This window comes from Malurus melanocephalus, unplaced genomic scaffold (assembly GCF_030028575.1).
Source record: "Malurus melanocephalus ecotype Western Australia unplaced genomic scaffold, MMel_1.1 scaffold_31, whole genome shotgun sequence".
In the NCBI taxonomy this organism is placed as follows: domain Eukaryota; kingdom Metazoa; phylum Chordata; class Aves; order Passeriformes; family Maluridae; genus Malurus; species Malurus melanocephalus.
In genome coordinates, this window is record NW_026623263.1 from 1,970,664 (window position 1) to 1,991,431 (window position 20,768).

General features: G+C 40.5%; 2 protein-coding genes across 6 annotated transcripts in view; one reads left to right on the plus strand and one right to left on the minus strand.

Moving 5' to 3' along the window:
- IQGAP2 (IQ motif containing GTPase activating protein 2) overlaps nucleotides 1–20,768 on the plus strand; it is a 122,593-nt gene that overhangs the window by 80,672 nt on the left and 21,153 nt on the right. For 3 of the 5 annotated variants that reach the window (XM_057363827.1, XM_057363829.1, XM_057363828.1), the window contains 7 exons: nucleotides 836–999; nucleotides 1,537–1,697; nucleotides 4,032–4,156; nucleotides 6,153–6,316; nucleotides 14,473–14,563; nucleotides 18,939–19,100; nucleotides 20,138–20,280. In XM_057363827.1, the coding sequence (XP_057219810.1) occupies nucleotides 836–999; nucleotides 1,537–1,697; nucleotides 4,032–4,156; nucleotides 6,153–6,316; nucleotides 14,473–14,563; nucleotides 18,939–19,100; nucleotides 20,138–20,280 (1,010 nt within the window). The remainder of the gene's footprint in view (nucleotides 1–835; nucleotides 1,000–1,536; nucleotides 1,698–4,031; nucleotides 4,157–6,152; nucleotides 6,317–14,472; nucleotides 14,564–18,938; nucleotides 19,101–20,137; nucleotides 20,281–20,768) is intronic. The other 2 variants (XM_057363830.1, XM_057363831.1) reach the window with 1 other exon arrangement.
- F2RL2 (coagulation factor II thrombin receptor like 2) lies at nucleotides 7,747–12,870 on the minus strand. The gene is made up of 2 exons (XM_057363832.1): nucleotides 12,382–12,870; nucleotides 7,747–10,686 (listed from the first exon to the last, which is right to left on the minus strand). The coding sequence occupies exons 1-2, from the start codon at nucleotides 12,437–12,439 to the stop codon at nucleotides 9,599–9,601; spliced, it is 1,146 nt and encodes a 381-aa protein (XP_057219815.1). The 5' UTR covers nucleotides 12,440–12,870; the 3' UTR covers nucleotides 7,747–9,598.

A 20,768-nucleotide genomic window follows, 5' to 3' on the forward strand; every position in this document is an offset into this window, starting at 1 on the left:
CTGCTGGGCTTCAAACCTCTGACAAAATCAGTTCAGCAAAAAGCAAAACAGGCATGTTGTTGATGTACTGAAAAGGATTATGCTTGTACTCTCATATCCCTCTGTTGTGGTCTGTATTAAACTCTGAGCTGTAGCAAAGGATTAATTTCTAGATGGCCATGTCTGTAAGGACTGTTGCCACAGTGGCAGGCAAACAAAACAGGTGTTGGCATGCAGAGGAAGTTCTAGAAACCATAGCATGTGGTTTTTCCATCAGTTCAGCTACTGATTTTCTGGCAGAAAATCCCAGCCCTCCAACATATTTGGCTGATCTATACCAGGGCTACTGAAATGTTCAGTAACAAATGATGCTGTGGGTACTTCAGCAACTGGCCTGTTTTAGCCAGCTCCATTAGAGCCTGCGGAAGGGAGGAGGTGAGAGAGGAAGCGTGGTGCAGAAGGAAGGGAGCAGCTGGGGTGAAGCAAGACTGAGGTGCTGGAGCTGACACAGACAGCAGTACCTGCTGCAAGCACACCCAGGAGGAGTTAGTTAGGTCTTTCTCTGTGCTAGGGTGGGGTCAGCTCCTTGTTTTGTGTTAAAGGTACAATAATCATTCTCTCATTTCTAAAAGCCCAGAAACTTTAAAGGCCTCCAGTCAATTATTTGCTGCATACCTTTGATCAGACAGTGGTTTTGCAACATTCAGCCATCATGTCTTGAAAAATTTCACAAAAATGTTCTTTCTCTTATGACAGCAAATTATATTCTTTGGGATAAGCTAGTTGCCATCTACATGGCAGACTAGAGCAAAGAGCATATGAAAATTAATAAGCTTTTTTCCCTGCTGTTCTTTAGAACTTATAGCGGTTGACAATATCAATACAGCAATTCGTAACTGTGATCCTAGTAAAACACTGCTTGCACTGATGAAACCCGAGGCACAGCTGCCTGTTGTTCACTCATTTGCTGCTGCTGTCTATCAGACTGAGCTGTTCAACCTCCAACAACAGAATGCTGTGGTAAGAGTGAAAAGCTTTCAACCTGCTCATTGATGTTGTGTAGTCAGACCACGAAAGAGCACAAACATAGCATGTTGTTGTGTAAAATCAGACATAATTCACTTGTAATGGTGTTGCCTATTGCATGAATCATTCTGGTTGAAAAGGCAATAGTGAATCGCAGAATGTTTCTTGCCCCGCCTCAATCTGGCTGAGCTCTTGTGTTACAACAAATCAACTGACTTTTTTTAATTTGTTGCATGCTCTTAATGAGGACTAACTCTGGTTTATGTCATGTGTAGAAAAGTAATCCCCAGCTATGAGTAAGATCAGAAGAGATGGGATTGTGGGGCTAAAGAAGGAAAGGCAGACTGGGTGGGAGATAGAAACCTAGTGAGCTCCACCACCACTGCTCTGTCAGTCTGGCATGCCTGTGACTAAGACACTTTCCAGTTTCTTAGATGAAGTCCATCTCCTTGATGGTGTCTAGAGTGTGTAACCCAAATTTGYTACACTGCTTATTTAGCTTCCTGACTGCAGTACATTATTGTCCTACAGAACTACCTGGCACATGATGAACTGTCTATTGCAGTAGAAATGTTGTCAGCTGTTGTGTTGCTAAACCAGACCTTGGAAAATAAGGACATCCTAATGATAAAGAATCATCTCAGAAACCCATGCATTGGCTTCAATAATCTGGAAGAGGAAAACTTGCAACGGTAAAGGTTCATTTTGTCTTGTCTGGATGAGGCCTGGCAACTTCTGAAAAAAATAAGTAGGCATTTTACTGAATGGGCTGTCCTATGTTGTGATTGTGAAGTTGAAAGAGCTGCAAGATAAACATCTATGTTTTAATTTATTAAGGGATAACGTGACAGTTGTATTTAAATGTAAGCAATCACACAGCCTTGAAGGCTGTGGATGTGTGAGGTGCAGGGAAAATATCCTCAGAAAGCAAACATGAACACCTGGCAAGAATTTTTGCAGACACTAAAACATGAAACAACTGTAGCTGGAAACTGTTAATCACTAACCACTCTGCAGTTCTGAAAGATGATCTTTGGAATGAGATAGTGTTTAATGCCTCAAGGTCCTGGAGATCCCTTAAGCCCTGACCGAGCCCTTTTTTGCTTGATAGAAAGGTGTACACAATGCAGTGGCTCAGTGTGTATCCAATTTTACATTTTAGCCTTCACTTGGCTGCCAGCTGCTCACACTGTCACTTGCCTGACTTATCAAAGACATGGGCTGCTGCCTCAGTTGCTGTCTCTTCTATCAATAAAAAAATCAGACAACTCTACTATTTGTGAGAGACCTGTGCCCGCAGTGTGCAGGGGAAAATATGGGGATATGGAATTTCCATGTTTCTGTCTGTTGGCACAGATGGTGGAAGCCTCCTGTGCTTCTGGAAGGCATTAGTAGGCAAAAGGGACAGTAGCTGAAGGTCTTCACTAGGTTGTCAGTGGACATGAATGTGAGAGTGGCCCTTGCTGAGTGTCTCAAAGCTGGAAGGAAGGCAGTCAGGTTAGGAATGAAAGGCTGGTGCTKTGGTTAGAGAGAGAAGAATGACATCAAAGTGAGCAAAACTAATCTACTCTGCCTCTGCTAATGTGAGATGATGCTTGTGAGCAAGAGAAGCAATATTATGGATATTCAGAAATGGCCTCAAAGCACCCCAGGTGCAGCATTCTTGGTGATGTTACTGACTTGATCTTTAGATTATGCTGCCAGTGAAACAGATGAAACAGTAGAAATTAGTTGGACTCAACAGTAAAATAAAATTTTATTATGTCATTATGTTAACTTGTGCCGCCAACCATATATTGAATATCTCAGGAAGCTTTRACTTACACAATACCAGAAGAAATAYCATAGATCTAGAAAAACTTCATTGAGGGCAATGCTGTTCAATAGCTTTCTATCAGAAGAGATGAGCTTGTTGGGAATGTGTTTCCCAGAAGAGAAAATTTAGGGGTAAGAAGTCATAGGTCTCCAAAAGTGTGCACATTGAGGAGAAGGTTAATAGAATCAGCTATACTAATAATTGTCTAGGTTCTAATAACTCTAATTGTTTGAGGATTTTTGAGAATTTAATTAAAGAAAAGATTATGCCCTATTAAATATAAAGTTGAATATTTTTTAAAAAGATTTCAGCTCACASAATATGTAGTGAGGCTCATTACTTGATAATATATGTTTTCAAATTAGAGTAGGTAAATTAACAGAGTGTAGCCTTATTTGCAATAATTAAAATGATCCAGAGTCTCCAGCTCAGAAAGCCCTTAATTGCAGGCTACTGGATGCTGGAAGGACAAATCAGATTAGGAAATGATGAATCTCTCCTATTTTATTTTTTTTTCTGGCAAYCATTCATTCCTCAGGCTTCTGATTAAAATAGAAGACATGTATTTGATCTGATATACTGTGGCATTTCTAGGATTCAGGAATATGAGAATTATTTAACTTCTGTACACATAAATTTGCTCTACTCTGAATGTTTCCAGTTCATCTGATCTGTGATCCTTCTAGGAACAGTAGGCACAGGCTACAGAATCCGTGCTTGGAGTATCTTGAGTTGTGGGTAGAGCACYATAATTTTTTTAAGTCACTTTCCCACAGCACGTCATCTTCCTCATAGAAGTAGCAGGAGATGCTACTATCTGATAGTACTGACTGAAATTCTGGTCTTTGAATTAGTGTCAAGAAAACAACAGCAGGTTCCTAAAAAAAGAAGCTGACCATAATTTTTCCCACATTTATCTGTTGCACAATGCAGCAAGTTGTATTTATGTGTATGTATTGCCATCATCCCATGTAGACAAAAAAAGTTCTCAGAATTAGTGTACTGGGCCGCTTCCTCAGATCATGAAAWGCATGCGTAGCACAGGCAGCTTGCATGTCTGCATACTTGCTGGCCAGAGCTGAGTTTGTCTGAAATTCACTCACTGGGAAAAATACTAGTCTCTAAATTATAGATTATACATCTGACTAATTCTTTATGGCACTTTATCTTGTATATGAAATACACTTATGTATTTTATATCTTCTTATAGTTATGCTGATACACTATTGTCTATTAAGTCAGAGGCTTCATCTCAAGGCCAAGATTATTTAAGCTGGAATGATATCCAGAACTGCATTGACATGGTTAATATGCAAATTCAAGAAGAAAATGAAAGTAAGTAATTCTTCCTCCACATTGCTCACAGAGGTCAGGTCTTTGGTATGTAAACCTATGTACTGAGTGGCCTTGTTCAGACACTCTTGAAAAGAGAAGAGCATTAAAAAATTTTGAAAGCCTGATGATCTTTAAATGCCTTTGAAGTATTCCTGGTTGTTTCAGATGGCTGAAAGATATCTTAGTTCTGCAGTGCTAAAAATGCCATGGTTCTGCCTGCTTGGCAGTATCTTCCAGTCCCGGATGGTTTCCCTTTGGAGATTTTGCAGTTGTAAGCAAAGGGCATATTGGGAGGTAGGGAAGGAAATTGCAGGCAGTGTTCCATGGAAAAGCATGTTTTAATGTGTAAATGTTTTCAATTTTTTCATATGAGAATCAGTAAAAAGTTATGAAGTGCGAGTCTTGCTTTTCTTTTAGGTAACTTGATTTCCTGTCTAAAAATGGCTTCCTATRCCCACAAGTTCTCATGTGAATAGATTTAGAATTTATTTTTGAARCTGAATGTAGCTACATACATAGCTGTATTGCCATAAAAGGGTGGTACTATATTAAATGTGGTAGCTGGTCATTTGGGCTTCAAAAGTGCTAAAGCACCAGATTTTCCCTCAGCATATAGAAATTTGAGGCTTTCAAGCTGTGCTAGATTTGCTGGAGCTGGGAAAGGAGAGGCAGCTTTCAGACTGCGGGCCATTTTGGAAGCAGTCTCAGTGCAGTTTGAGAGCCTTTGTAACCACGGGCTGCTCATGCCCTTCCTGTGCTGCTTTAGTGTCAGATGTGCTGCCTGTTTCATGCTGGTAAGGGGAGGTTTATATTGCAGAATTACTAAAACTGGCTGGACTTTTGCCTCCTAAATCTAGTTGAGAGGTTGCCATGGATCCTCACAGCTTGCTTGCCACATGTGCCTTCTGGCAAGGTGGGGTTTATTTGACTGAGTCACTTTTTTGTCTGAACCTCTGCACTTAGCAGGAGTTGGGAATGACCTTACAGCAGCAGTGAAAGTCTTCAGTGCCAAAATAGCTGCACTTGGTCTCAGTGACRCTGATCTCCACCTGGGAATGTTTAGACCGGGCAGATGGGGAGAGAAGGGGAAGAAGGGAGGCCTCTCTTTCCATGAGCAAGTCCCATATCTGCATGGGTCCCTCTTTGGGATCACCTTGGAAAAAYTGCTCATTCCCCAGGCCTCATGATGATCGGGATCTGTGACCTCACCAGGGTTGTGGTGGTTCTAGAGACATTTGAGAGATGATCCACTGGCAGCAGGGATGTCATCCCTCACAGGCAATAGTGAAACATCTGACTGAGGCCTTTCTGGGGTGCTTTTAGGATCCACAAACAGTGCATTTTCGTGTTGTTTATAGGCAGGAGGAAATTGATTTTAAACCATTTAGCCCAGTCTGAAAAAAAAAAAAAAATAAGGTTTTATTAAACACACTGGGCCTTGTTTCTTGCTGACTGAAGTACTGAGTGATACTGGTCAGCATTGTCAGATTGGTTATTTACAGTGAAATTACAAGAAACAAGGTTTAGTGGCTATGTAGTGCWGTAGCTGGGAGTGCAGTATGGATGTATTTGCCCAAATCAGGGTTTTAAGTAATGTGGTCTGAAATCACTTGAAAATAAAATTTTCAGCATAGTGAGCCAATAAATTAGTGAACAAATTAATATGTGCCACCCAACTTTCTCTTAAGCTTCATGTAGGTGCTTCAGCCTAAAAAATAGGGAAACGCATTTTCCTTTTTTTTGTGAAGGATAATTTCTATTTTTCAGAACAGCTTTATCCAGATCAATAATTGTGGTAGGAAGGAAACCTGTATAGCAAAATAGCTTCAATTGAATATAAGAAGAAAAATAATTTTAAATCAGCTTCTGTTGCTGCCTCTGCTTCTTGTTAYGTGATTTTTCTGTTCTTCATGTTACTGCTTTGTTTGTACCTGATGTCAGAAAAGTTGCAACTTTCTTTGAAAAGTGCATCTTTGGTAACTTTACTGTTTCTTAGGAATCATTGCAATTGGACACATTAATGAAGCAGTTGACCRAGGAAATCCTGAGAAAACTCTAGAAGCCCTGCTATTGCCCACAGCCAAGCTGCAAGATGTGAGACCAGCAAATGCAAGGCATTATCAGGATGTTCTGCACCATGCCAAAGCGCAGAAATGCAAGGTTAGAGGTTTTACTGTTCTTTGTGAGAAGTGCAATGTCAATTCTTTTCAGTTGTATCTGTGTCCCTGTCCTGGTCCCCTGATGTTTGCACTGGTTTTGCCAGTGGGGTTGTGAATAAGCCAGTGACAACAAACTGGCACTGAGTAATTTTGCACTGCAATTTAATCTGACTGGCAAAATGGATTMATTCTCAGTGTATTAAGATATATTCTGCATATGTCTTGCTACTGGCTTGCTGAARTCTCAATTATTTTAATTCTGCTAGGTTGCTGCAGTGATTACGAAATAAGGGCAGCAGCAATCTGCACAGTTATGAATTCGTGTAAGRATACAGCTGCAGGACTGCATCAGGCAGATACCTACAATATGGATAGAACTTGAGCTTTTTGCCAGAAAGAGCTCACAATCATGGTGTTACTTAAATCTCTGGGGAGTATTTTGCGGAGCCTCCTTTGCTTAAGTAGTTTTATTTTAGTGGAATTTTATACTAATGTCTTTTACCACTTTATCATGCAAAAATAAGCTAATGACCTTGTACGTGCCTTCAGTTTAAACCTATCTCAGCAGGATGTTGCTATCTGCTTCCCCAAAAGCAGTGGCCTGGTTAGCATTACAACATCACAGCTCAGGGAAGCATAAACAAAGATCAGCCTTGCAGCTTGCAGGATGTGACTGAATACAAGATCAGCTAAAGCTACTAGCATAGCATTTAAAATGTCCAGTGTCTGGAAAACACAGTTAAAATCCGCAGAGTGTGTCCCTAATGTAACATGGTCAGCTTGGGCTCATAAAGTATCTTCCAGCATTTGTGTCACCTCACCTGTGGTACCTGCTGTGAGCCCTGTGTTTCTGTTCTCTGCCTCCCAGAGCTTTTGAAAGCTGTTGGCACAAGTCAATTTCTCAGCAGGGTTCCCAGGTAAGGGCTGGTTTCACTGAGCCCTCAGTGCTGAAAAGTCTTCTCCCTTGCCATGGGTGCTGGGGAGGTTTTCGTGCATTCTGATTTCACCAGGCTTGGGCCAGTATTTGTGCACAGAGTGCCCATGCAGGGGGGGCTGCACAGAGTTGGCCTTGGATATGCCACATGAGCCAGAGTGTCCCCAAGGCAGAGACCTACAGCCCAAGCCCTTCCCTGGCTCATTCCTGCCAGCCGTCCCCACTTGCAAACCTGGTGCCTACTCCTGTCCTGGTGGGAACGTGCCCATAGGAAACAAATGAGTGTTTTGGAACAAAATTTTGAAACAAAAATTGTGCAATCTCTTTGAAATCATCTCACTCTAAAATTTGTGGTGTTCCTAGAGACTTCTGCTGGCTTTTCTCTTCTGAGCTATTTTGGTTTTTCAGTCTTTTGACAACTGCTTAGAGCACCTCCTCTGTGAACAGGAGTATTGCTTCTGGTTCAGAAGAGAATGCTCCGAAAAGAAAGACTCAAATGCATACAGTTATCAGTCATACAGATATCACCTTTATTTAGGTAAAGCTGTGATTTAAAGTGATGTTTCCTTAAAAAAAAAAAAAAAAAAAGTGAAAAAGTGTTTCCAAAGGTTGTGCAATTTCTGAAGTCTGTCTCCCACTTTTTCTGAGCCCTGTTTTTTGTTTATGAAATCGTTTATAAAGCAGATTTGTCTTTATTTGCATTTAGCATGTTTTCAGAGTGAGCTGTGCTAAAAGGAAGTATTTGATTTACAAGGATCAGATAGGTCTCCCTCTTAACTTCCTGCCCCAGCATCTGGGAAAACATACGTGTCAAAACTTCTCATTTATTGTAAGCAGCTTGCTGTCACGTCCCTGTAGCTGCGGTGACTTTGGGGAAGTACAGTCTGCCCCTAAATCTGCCAGAACCCGTCACAAGTCTCCATCTCAGATCTGACCCATTTTTTTCCTTGCTTGAAATTGAAAACACAAACCTTGAACTTATTCTGTCCTGTAAATCCTAAACGACAGCTTTTGACACTTCTGAAAGCCTTTTCAAACCAAGTATATTCAGGTCCCAGTGAAGAGAAACCGTGTGTTGAGGGAGCCAACTGTAGATAATTGGAAAGTTAAACAGACAGACCAAATTCCTATGTTTGGTGTACGGGTTTTTGTCTGACAGGTACACAACTTTTGGTTAGATTCCCCTTGTTTAAATTTTCAGTAGTTGTGTAATATTTTAATTGTTTTAGAGGARTTATCTTTAAAACTTGTTCTTGTAAACATTGAAGGAATGGCAGGATTAAAACTAACTTAAGAGACAGAAGAAATTGAAGAAGGGGAGCCCTTACCAGGCTGCAAATTCCCCCGAGGTGTTTTCCAGTGCAACTTACTTAAAAAAAAGTTTTTTATAATACTATTATCAAAACAATATAAAACATTTTTATCCCCATTTACATGCTGCAGTTAAAAATTCAAACGACAACCACTGAGCTAATCTTTTAGGAACATCTGAGCTGCTGTAAAGGTAAAAGTTGACCCTTTGTTTTACTGAAATCAATGAGCTGCAGTATTTGTAACACTGTAGGTATTTCCTGTGAGGATGTGGAAATAGAGAATACTACAAAATAGTTTCCCCATTTTGCTTACCAAGCAAGAGTGCTACATGCCTGGATTCACACAGATAAGGGTGAGCTCCCAGCAGCCCCWGTGGGCTGGGGGAGTGCAGGCGCTGACAAAGTGGAAGAACAAGTCTCCAGTGCAAAGCTGGTTAAGCAGCCTCACAGGAGTTGCAGCTTTGCAAGAGTCAGGTTCTGYGTCCACGGCTGCAGGTTTACTGCTCTGTGAACCTGTGGGGACTCTGGCTCTTTATTTCTAATAAATCCAGGGCTGTATTTGCTCTTGACTGCTCCCAGGAATGTACAAAGTGCTTTTACTTGTCTCCATTTGCACTAGGCCAAAAACCTAGTTTTATATCACTGTTCCTGCAGTCATTGTCAGCTGAGAGCTAATTCAGAGTATCATGAATTGCCCTAAAAGTGCAGTTTGGATGCTGACTCCTTTTCTGGTACATAGAGGCCGTGGTCACTGATATTCTGGCAGCTTCTCCATGGCCAGAAATTGATCTCAGAAAGAATGGAGGTGCAGAGCTACTTCCCTGAGCCTAGGTACGCAGGTGTTGGAATATGTGTAATTAGATTGTAGAGCTGGAGAAGAGTATTTTTGGAGGTATTCCTAGTGTRGAAGGAAATAAATTTAACTGAGACTGATTTTTCTAACGCATTTTGCTGGAAGTTTAAATGCCACACCTGAGATTTGTTGCCGTCTGGGTTAGTACTATACAAAATCATAATTCCAGTAATAGAAATAAATTCATTTTTCCCTGGATATTTTAACCATYGTTAGATAAATATTTGATTGACTCCTAATTTTTGACATCAGAAAATAAAGGAAGGGATCAAGACAACTGTTCAGGCTGCTAAGACATAAAGCAATTAGATAAAAAGAATACAACCCATCTGTCTTGTAGTAGTAATAGTTGACGTGATGGATAATAAGGATAATATTGCTTGGCGCAAAGCAAATAGCAAAGATGGTAAGAATCAAAAGACAGACTTTCACATACCAGAACCATTCATGAGTCTTGAGTGTTCGTATAATTGAGACATAGCAGAACACAATGGTTGCAAGGGGTATCAAAAACCCGAATATGGCTAAGGACATGTAGTAGTAGAACTGAAAGGAAGACACGGTTTCGCAGKCRCTGTGCACGTCGTGGCAGGTGTAAATGCCCAGCTGCTTCACGTAGTAGCTCTGCTGCATGATGCCGAGTGGGAGCATGTAGAGGAAGACGATGGCCCAGACGGCAGCGCAGGCTGCGATGGCGTAGGCRCGCTTCGGGAGGCTCTTGTAGGTGAAGGGGTGAACGATGGCCATGTAGCGGCTGACGCTGATGCACGTGAGCAGCAGGATGGAGCAGTACATGTTGCCGTAAAACACGGCCGTAGCCACTCGACACATGGTCTCCCCAAATACCCAGTTGTTCCCGTTGATGTGGTAGGCTATTTTGAAGGGCAGCACAATGCAGAAGAGCAGGTCTGAAATGGCCAGGTTTGTGTAGAGGACGGCGGTGCACACAGAGCGGATCCTGAAGAGCAGCATCCACAAAATAAYGGCATTGGAGGGTACACCCAATAAAACAGCACTGAGGTAGACAGCAGGGATCAGCTTGGTGCTCACAGAGCTGGTCAGGTACTCCAGCGTGGTGTTGTTCACCTCTGTCAAAATGGAGTCATTTGACTTTTTTGATGTGCATTTGTTTTCTCTGATACGGATGGTTGTTGTCTCCCCTTCTATGGCATAAGGGGGGATGTAATCATAGTCTCTTGCTGCAATTCCTCGAAAAGTTTTGATAAGAGACACAGTTTTAATCTCAGAGCCATTCAGTGGAAATTCTGAAGCTTAGAAATGAAAAATAGTTCAAGTTGTTAATAAGGACAAATCTTCTGAATTAACGATATAACTCAGCTTCAGGAACAGACAAAGATAACCATCTCCATGTGAAAAGCAATATAAGTTTAAAAGATTTGGTGACGTTCTCCTCTGCTTTTGGTGTTCATATCAATATACTGAGATCAGTGTTTATTTATCATTTCAAACCCAATCTGAAAATTCATCAATAATGTAGTGTTAGCTGATCTGCACTTTGTTTTCAGTAATCTTTGCTGAAAAATATATAATGCTTATGGCCAGTGGAGGGTTTTTCCCAGTAGTAGGAATGCTGGTCATTCATCRTATAAGCAGTCTTAGTTTAGGCTTGATCAGAATTTCCAAAGCAAACACCATTACTATCCTTGTCACTTCATCTATGAAATGCATGACTGCAAAATTTGCAAAAAGCACTGTCTTGTCTAACACAGACTGAAGCTTTCAAATAAAAATACTGAAACCGCCCTAGGTTTTTTTTGATCTCATATATGAAACTAATGTTATTCTTCAACGTTTAACTAAAACGAACAAGATCTTTTCAGCTTCTCATACCTGAGCAAGGACAGTGTCTTGAGAACCGAAAACAAATGCTTGGGCAGGTATTAGGTGTAATTTATTGGGAAGTGAATAAAACTTTTCAAACAGGAGGAAAATTTTCAGTGGGTAAATATTGCTAGCATGTAGGCAAAATCAATAATACTACTTCTATTAATGCCTGTTCYTCAGTCTTCAGTAGAGAAATTTGTAGAGACATTGACATTTCCACATGAAGCAATAATGTGTTCAAAATGCTTTTTAAGCCCATGTGTTGTAAAATAGATTTTGCAGACTAAACAGCTGCGTAAGTAATTGTGTCATTTAAAAACTTTTTGGCTGCATTTAATGCAAAATTACTTACTAGTAAAGCCTGGAGTATGTATAATGAAATTGGAATTCAGAAGCAAACTGAAATATGGATGAAAATCTTTGGACTTTTTTTTACCTTTTCATAAAGGTAAACAATTTTCCATAAATGGAAAAGAGTTTTCTTAATGCTCACTGGCAGATTTATGATAGAATGTTTTTGCATAATAATTAGTAGACTGCATCATTTTTTGTAGTTTTTTGATGGTCACTCCAGAAAATTAGTTTTAACCACTTGTTAAAAGTCACATGTGTGCTCACACAGGTATGCATGTGTGTGTATATATACATAGTGCATATTTATATATGCCAGCTTTAAAAATGAGCTTGGTTTGAAAACTGTTTTAATTCTATCAAGGAAAAAAGTAAGCTTATTATTTGATCATTTCCTTTAGTTATTTTTATCACAATAGTCATCTGAGCATTTCCTTCTAATAACACCATCTGTGAAGCTGTGAAACAAGACACTACACGTTTAAAATTACCACATCATTGCAAAAATACTAGATAAAAGATGTGTTTTCAGTAGTGCAGAAAGTTTCTTTAATAAAATCCTTTATAGGAAATGACTGAGGAAAAGTAAAGTGTCACTGAAACGAAAGAATAAAAACCTGCCTAAAATAAGATRTTTTAGAGTATAGTTTTCTGTAATGATGCATGTGAAACTCATTTCGAGTTCACAGCTGGTAAAGTGACAACATTATCCAAAAGCCCATGTTATTGACTGAAATACAGAATAGATACAGAAAGGAGGACTCGCTCACCTGTAGCACAAAGACTGGAGGTAAGAGAGAGCAGACCCATGAAAAACAGTGTCTTCATTGTAGTGTGTGAGATCCAGCCGGTGCTGCGCTAGTTCATCTCGAGAGGTGTTTTGTGGSCTTTCTTCCCCCTCTTAAGGGACTAAAGAATGATTGATCTGTCCTCCAGAAGCATCCTGTAAGCATGAGGTTTATGGTACGGAGCTAATTTGTTCTTTGTCTGCTACAGCAAGAGGGTGTGACGTATCCAAATATGCACACATGACTCAGTTTCAGCCTCAGCCCAACACAGAGATAAAATTGCTTTACAGCAGCAATTTAACTCCTAATTTACCACAAGCCTGAAGTTGATGTGCAGGGTTCTGCTGATATTTGTACACACAGATATTTGGAACAATCCCAGGGTATGTTTAGTAAATCCTCAAGGGTCTCGTTCAGAGACTAAAATGTCACGTGGCTGAACTCTGTGCCTTTCTCCAGGGAGAAGCCAGGCTTGGAGAAGAGTATGATGATCTCAGTTCTGCAAAGAGGAAGCACACATACAAACATGCCTTAGGAAAACTGCATTCTGCTTTGTCTTTTGCCTCCCTAAGCACTGTTAGCTGATTCCTTCGATCCAGCTACTGCTCCCACTTACACAGTTTCCACCCATCCATAGCCTGCAGCCTCTAAAACTTTTCCCATATTTTCGTTTGCTGTCTTATTGATCTCTTCCTTTTTCTGTGCCTGGCATTTTTCTTTTTTTTTTTTTTTTTTTTTTCCCCATTTCTTTCCTTCAATGCCAAATGACAACAGCTTGTTTCAGCAAGCAAAATTAGTCCAAGTTTTGGTCTGGCTTCCAGGCTAGTCACAAGAATCAGCATAAACTGTACTTGGCTTCAGAGCAGTATTTGCGTCTGTTCTTGTATTTAATGTGTAATAGCTTGATATGCTCAAGTGCTAACTCCAGCTCTCACCTGGTAGAAAAATGAGCAGTGTGTGTCCACAGTCCTGTGATTGACTGACCCCACTTCACGTTATTTATATATTCTACTACCTTGTTTACACATATGATGCAAGCTGAAGAGCATGTCTTGAGGGTTTTTTACTGTTTTCTTTTTTTAGTGTTTGTAGATACAGAAGTTCAGACCTTTGGAAGTTCAGTGCTAAACCAGGGATACTCATTGCAAAACTGCTTTAGTCCACACCGTCTTAGTCTGAGTGTGTTTCTAGTTGGGTTTTTTCCCTTAAATGTTTATGTGTATATTCTTGTAGATCTTTCTTAACCTATGGATTCCAGTTTCTGTTATCATTAATCTATTATAAGTCTGGCACTCCTATTTCCTAATTAGCATGAATTTCCCCCCACCTAGTTGATTAGATTTTACATGTTATGTTATGCTATATAGAAAACTAAAATGCTGTTTTATCTGCTGAAGTCCTGGTTCACCGGTGCTGCTGGGCAGAAGGGTTGGTCAGTGGGGATGTTGAGCCCACTTTCCTGAACCTTCTATCTTGGGATAAACATCATGCACTCTTAGCCTCTAAAAAGTGCAGTACCTTTTGCTGCTTAAATTCATAAATGTTTGCACTGGCTAAATCATCATTACTAACCTGAGCTGTTTTTCTAGGTCAGTTTTTGCTGTTATTTTCTAATGTAATGTGTATTTAGCTATACATAAAGGTCCTTTCCAAATAAGGGATTTTGAAAGACAGCCAATTTCCTGCAGTCTTCTGCTACTCTCTCCTACTATCAAAGCRCTGCCTGATAATGTGTGATTTTATGTGACTCAGATTGCTTTGCCTACATATCATKGAAATAAAAATGTTTCCGTTTTTATTGATATTTAGTAGGATGAATTCTGTGCTAGTAGTGCCAGCAAATTCTCCTGTTCTTCTACACATGAAAACTTACAGAGCTTTGTATCTGAACAGGAGTTTTTTCAAGTTGCTAAATAGAATATGAATGTGTTTTGTTGCTCATTTTAAGAAGCCAAATCCTTTTTAGTGTTCAATGGCTTTGCAAGCAGACATTGTATATTGAATCTGTATCAGTATGTTCAGACAACTGTTATTAYTCAGTTTTTTCAAGGTTTTCTCCTGTCCTTTTCCCAGGAAACTCAAGATGAATCAGCGCTTCTGTGGCTGGATGAAATACAAAGAGGAATCAATGACAGCAATAACAACATAAAAGAAGCAGCAATTTGTAAGCATTAACCTGCATCTGCACTGCTCTTGTTTTTCTTAGTCTTGGGAAACTGAAATTGGTAATTTATTTGTTCCACTTTAGTGCAGGTAGAAGCCCTTTTAATATATGAAAAGAAATCAATGCATGTTCTTTGTTATATTGAAGTTGAAATGACTTAGAGCTACAGAGGTGGTGTAGTTACATCTAAAGTGGTAATCTTGAAGGCTTGGCTAATAATTCAGTGGATTTGGTCATATAGGTTAACACCATGACCAAGATTTCTAGGGTCAGAGTATCTTCATGTAGCTCCCAAAATACATAAATGGGAAGGGATATGCTGTTCAGGAGCTTGTTTTGCTATATATAAAACTAAAATCTTTATGCATATTGTAGGAGCAAATTTTTGTGTTTACAACTTTGCTTATTCATATTTCTTTATAATGTTTTTTATGAAGTGCTAACAAATGAAAATTAGGAATTAAGTTTTAAAGCGGTGTGAAAAGAATGTTACGTCATTTTGAAAGTATATGTTCTTCCAACCTGTAAGGGAGAGGAAGTCTCTAGGAAAAATGCTGAGTGGATTAACCTGAATGCACTCAACACCTTCTGTCAAAGCTTGGGTTAAATATAATAATTTTAGAAAATATAATAATTTAGAAATAAATATAATAATTTAGAAAAAATATTCATAATACATAATAAGCATTGGCAAGTAATGTAGAAGCAAGCACATCTGGGTGTATGGGGCATCTTGAAAAGCAGGTGGTGTGCCTGGCTGTTCCAGCCCAGGGCCAGCACTGCCCAGATGAGGCACTGGGTATTGGTCAGCCTTCTGCTTGACTTGGCTCTGTGTGAGTCAGTGCTGCCTCCYCTTGCACCTTAGGGGCTGTGAATACAAGTGCTGAAGTCGGTGCATTCCTGCAGCGCTGTGCTCAGCCATCCCTGGTGCAGTGCGGCCGCCTGTGAACTCACAGGGACACCAGGAGCTGGGGCTTGGGAAGCTGTGGGTGGAAGGGAACACAGCCAGACATTACCAATAGCTGTGCCTGCTATAGGAACATTGCATTTTGTGTTACTGTTACTTTAGAATTGATYTAAACAATTAATGCAGCCTTCGTGTAACAAGTCAGATACAGTGACCATGGCTCAAGTATTTTTGTAGGTCACACATCCGTAGAAAGCATTGGTTTGTGTTTTCTGAGACAGGGTCAGATATGCACACACATTGTCTCAACCAAGCTCTTGTACTGAGGAGTGCTGATATCTTCTTTTGTGGAAAATAACTGCTTCCAGYGAATCCCAGAGCCATGAGGAAACATCTGGGCACAGACAAGGGAAGGAAATGTATAGCTCATAAACAGATTCGAGTTAAACCTAAAGAGCAACTTGAAAACCGTCTCATTTGTTCTCACTGGTGTAAAAGCATCAAGAATACGAATTATAAGCAGCCTGCAGAAATTAGGATAGCATAATTCACATACCAATATCATATGATGTTGCTACTTGTAAACCACTACTCCATTCACTACCTGGTTGTTGTGGTAAAATCTTTTCATATAATGTGTATTGATAATAAATGCACAGCTTTTCACAATCAAGGATACCCAGTGGAACTGTTTTAGCAAGTCACTTTTAGGAAAAAAATACTAAGCTCTTGTACTCTGCCCTCTGCACTGAAAGAAAGCACTGTCAGCACAGCACATTCTTCAGACAAGCTCTAAGGTTTTGCAGCTAAAAACTGACATTTAAGATCTCCCCACGGCACAGAACCTGATACTTCCTATATCCAACACATCCTGTCTCAGGAAGTTTGCATGTTGTGTTCAGGTAGTCTAAACTAAAAGTTCAGATTGATCACAACTTGGAAAGGAACTTTTATGTGATCTACCACAGAGGTGCTATTTTTGAAAGGCAAACAACTCCAAAACTTTTGCAAGGCAGTCAAAGATGTATGTATTTTTCAGTTAAAAAAGGGGGTTCAAAATTGTTGCAGTAACGGCAATAAAATAAGCAGGAAAATAAGAAAAGATACTGGCAGCTGTACTGAAACAGTTTGATCACTTCCAAACTAATTTTTATGCCTTATATAAATACTAAATGCTACAGTATTAAAATTCTGAAAAGCTTTTACACTCTTCCCTGTCAGTAAAGGACTCTGTATCTTGTACGTACTTTTATTTAGGAAGAAGTGTTCAGTAAGTGCTTGTGCAMTTCCTAACTCACTGTGGTGCTTGCTGTGTATTTTGCATCACCTTGCTTCACTTCTTCAATCAGTTCAACCATTGTATTCCTTATCTCAGTGGAGGACAAGAARAGATTGGCCAAGCATCAGCTGTACAGCCTTCAGGAACAGATTTGGGCACTGACTTCAGTCTTGCACAGGAAGAGTYTGTCAAAGCAGGAAGTCTGTCTGCCTGTCCAAGTTATAGGAAAAAGCTGATCTTTGGCCTTGTTGAGAGTTCACTCTTATCACATCAGACAACTGCAGCTTTGTATRTCACAGCTGTTTAAAGGGAGGATGGGTGTGGAAAAGAGCTCTTCACTGTGTTGATCTGGTACTGGCATCCCAGCTGCTGGAGAAGCAGACTGGAGCTGACAGTTTCCTGGCAGYTGGGGATGGCTAATCCCCTGTTATCTTATAATTTTCCAGGGTCCACATGGCCTTTCTGTAGACCAACAGCCACAGCATTAATTGCTAGCACTTGGAATGAAGGGAATTATTTCTGCTGAGTGGAATTTTTTTCCTGACTGATACACTTTCTTAATTTTTCTTCAAAAATAAAGTTATCATTAATTATAAGATAAGGAAAAGCCAGGAGACAGTGGACCTACACAAACTAATCTTAGCTTAGGTTGTGTTTTCTTTTGTCTTTGTAAAAATACCTTCCATATGATGAAAAGGAGGAAGGAAAGCATTAAATACTGTTGAACAGAGTTGACAAGGCACTGTGTATGAGTCTGGGGCCAGCACCAGCCAGCTGTAATTGTGCTTCCCAGTTTTTTCTCCCTTGCTGCTGAGGCCAGATGCCTGGGTATCACAGTCTCATGGGGAGCCTGTAGGTGCTGGGCAGAGGTCTGTTCAAAGCACAGAACACTAGCAGGATGCTATCTGATGGAAATCCAGACGGTGGTGGTGTGGCATTGTGCATCCGTTTTGTTTCCCAGCTGGCTGACAACGTGTTTTTAGGTTGATCTGTTACTGCCTARCCAAAACTACTCATTCCACCGTAGTCAAACTGACAAAGAAGAGAAAGTGCTTCTATTGCTGAAATCCTTCTCTCCTTGCTCAGTCTCATGGAGTGGCCCTGCACATGGGCTTCTGATGCTGAACACAGATGGCCCTGGGYACTCAGAGTGTGTGCAGGGACCGTCTTTGTGCCAATGTGGGTAGACACAAGATCAGGAAAGGCTTTGGTGCTGCAGCTTGAAGTGCAGCTGTGGGGTGCAAAAGTAGCCAGATTGCCTCAAGCCAGTATGTAATGTGGATGTTCTAGCAATGTATCTCTATTCATTTGTTCCTCTGTGCGTGGATCTTGAATTTAAGRGTGAAACATCTTTAAAGGCCAGAGCAACCTTTCCTAAAGCAGCCTAAACACCTAGCGGGTAAGGTACTTTTGAGRTGGCATGTGCTTCCACATGTGCCCAGCCAGGTGTGATGGAACGGCGATGTGCCACTGCTCCTTTGGTGATGGTGGGATCTGCACCAAGAAGTCCTGAATTAGAGTATGAGTAACACCATATAACCTCAAAATTTGTACATGGTTCACAGCATTACCTCTCAAGGTGCTTTTATGTGCCCTGGAAGCWAAAGCTGCATCTCTGGGAAATTCGAGGGCACAAGTTTTCTTTAAGCAAGTCTATGAGGGTGAGTTCAAGAAAGGAATGCTTCAGTTTGCTGACCAGGTTGCTGCAAGAATTCACTCAAGGCAGTCAGCTTTAAGTCCCRTTTTTGTATGGTAAAAGTGAATGTTTACAGCTTGTAACCAAATCACTTAATGTACCTCTAGAAGGCTCCCAAGTGATCTGCAGACCATGGCTGTTGTGCTAGGGCAGGCTGAGTGTGGGGTACTTGCCATCCTTAACCACTGCCCTGCTGTCACCTGGTGTGTCACTGATGGGGAGCAGCCATGSCCTCAGACTGCTCCAGTTGTGCTGTGGCTGCATCCCAGCCTGGGTGGAGCACACCCTTTCTACCTCACACGCTTGCTGCTCTCCACAATACTTGTCCTTACAAGCATGAAAGAGGCTGCAAATGAGTAAAGCACTGAATTGCTGTGTATGTCATGCTGTCTGTGTGTGCCAGCCTTACAAGTCCATTTTCAAAGTTTCTGTAGGCTAGAGTTACAAGTGCATAGAGTATAAGACAATTTTCTATGTTTTTATTGTACTCTAGTGGCTGTTGGAATATCAATGATTAACAAGAGCTTGGAGAAGGGCGATTCACAGCCAATCCTGATGATACTGCAGTCCAAGTTCGGATTACGAGTCATTCCTGAGTGTGCTGAAGCCTACTTTAGGAACCTCTCTGAAGCTAAGAACCTGAAAACTACAGAAGGTAAAAACCTTCCCAAACAGGACAGTTCCATGTGTCCATATCACTGAGGCAACSAGAGAGCTACAACAGAAGGTTTAACTATAATCACTGTAAATAGAGGAAGACAACTACTGGTTTAAAGTCTTTTGACACATKTACTTTTCCAGGTGCTTTTTACATGACATTGAATGGTTGCACACATCAAGCAGACTGCAGTATCTGCTGTGAAATTAGTCTAGCAGTTTCCAAAGTCTAGCTGAGGCTTTCTGGAATCTCAAACCCACCTCTGATTTAATTTAGGGCAGCTTCTATGGTCCCTGTGCATTGCCAGAGCAGCAGTTACCAGCAAAAGCTGGGCTAGAATCTGCCCTTAACACAATGATGGGATGTTCTGTCATGTTAGAGCTGCAAAAGTTGTTCATAGCTAACAGCAGCCAAGGTTAGCTAACATTTTTTTTAAAAAATTACTGTCAATGACGTACCCATTCTTACAGTAAGCAGGTGAGCATGTTTTATTTTGCAGCATGAGTATTTTGAGGGGCTTACTAGCTTTATCTTGGGGCCTTCTGTCCATGAGGAAATGAGGTTTTTCCTGCTTGTCAGGATGCAGACTGGTTTACCAAAGCAATAAACGAGAAAATTACATGGATATAGGAAATGTCCTGTGTGAGGTAAGTGCCAGTAAACCCAGAATTTGGGTAGAAGACAAGCAAATACTTCTTATAAATAGTCTGTTTCACTTATGGTGATGGAAGACATAGCACACCCAGTTTCAGGAGCACTAACTGGGCACATTAGGGTTTGGAGAGGCTGGTAGTGGATCTGTACTAGGCTCCTAGCTGTTTCACTGACCTTATAGCTGWTTTGTTTCACAGTAATAACCCCCATCCACTTAGCAGGGTATTTTGAAAATCCTTACTACAAAAAGACCCAGGATAGAGATTTGCATATCAAATGGCTTCACAGCAAGTGCAGGGAGGGTAAAATGAGTAGGGAGAGCTGTAATTCATCAGTGAAACGTGACACCAATGTGTACTAATGGCATGAACTGCTTTCAGGTTCTAGTGAAAGTCCATGGATTAAACTTGTAATGAAARCCATGTATGATTACTATTACAATGTGGAAACTGAGGAAGGTACCTGTGTTGCCCCGAAAGGAGTTGTACCAAAAACTTCATGGTTAACTGGTGAAGAAATCCAGGTAGGTGGCTAAAACATTTGTTTTTATTGCAAAAGCAACTTAAACATTTGAGAGAGCATGAGATGTGGCAACATCAAGAGGCTTTGGTGGGTGAAACTGAAGGTCATTTCATCAGTATCTTCTGACAAGAACAGCAGCTTAAGAGCACACAGTGAAGGCACAGCCTCCTGTCTAGTGTCTGGCAAAAATTTAGGGATTTCCTTAYTGGAAGTTACAGCTTTTCTTTTAATGACCATCAGCAAACACTAATGGAGGAAAGTCTGATTGCTTCCAAATCCTTTTATACTTTATAGGACTTTACACTGACAAATGTGTATGACATATAATTTTATTACATATTTGTGAGCAGGCGGAACCACAGTTTTCTGTTTAAATCTAATCCTCTGACAGCATTCTTGTACCTCCATATTCAAGAGAATGAGTGTGCTAYTTAACCTCCCCTACTGTGGAGGTTTTGCACTAGTGTGAAATGTAATTTAGACCAAAGC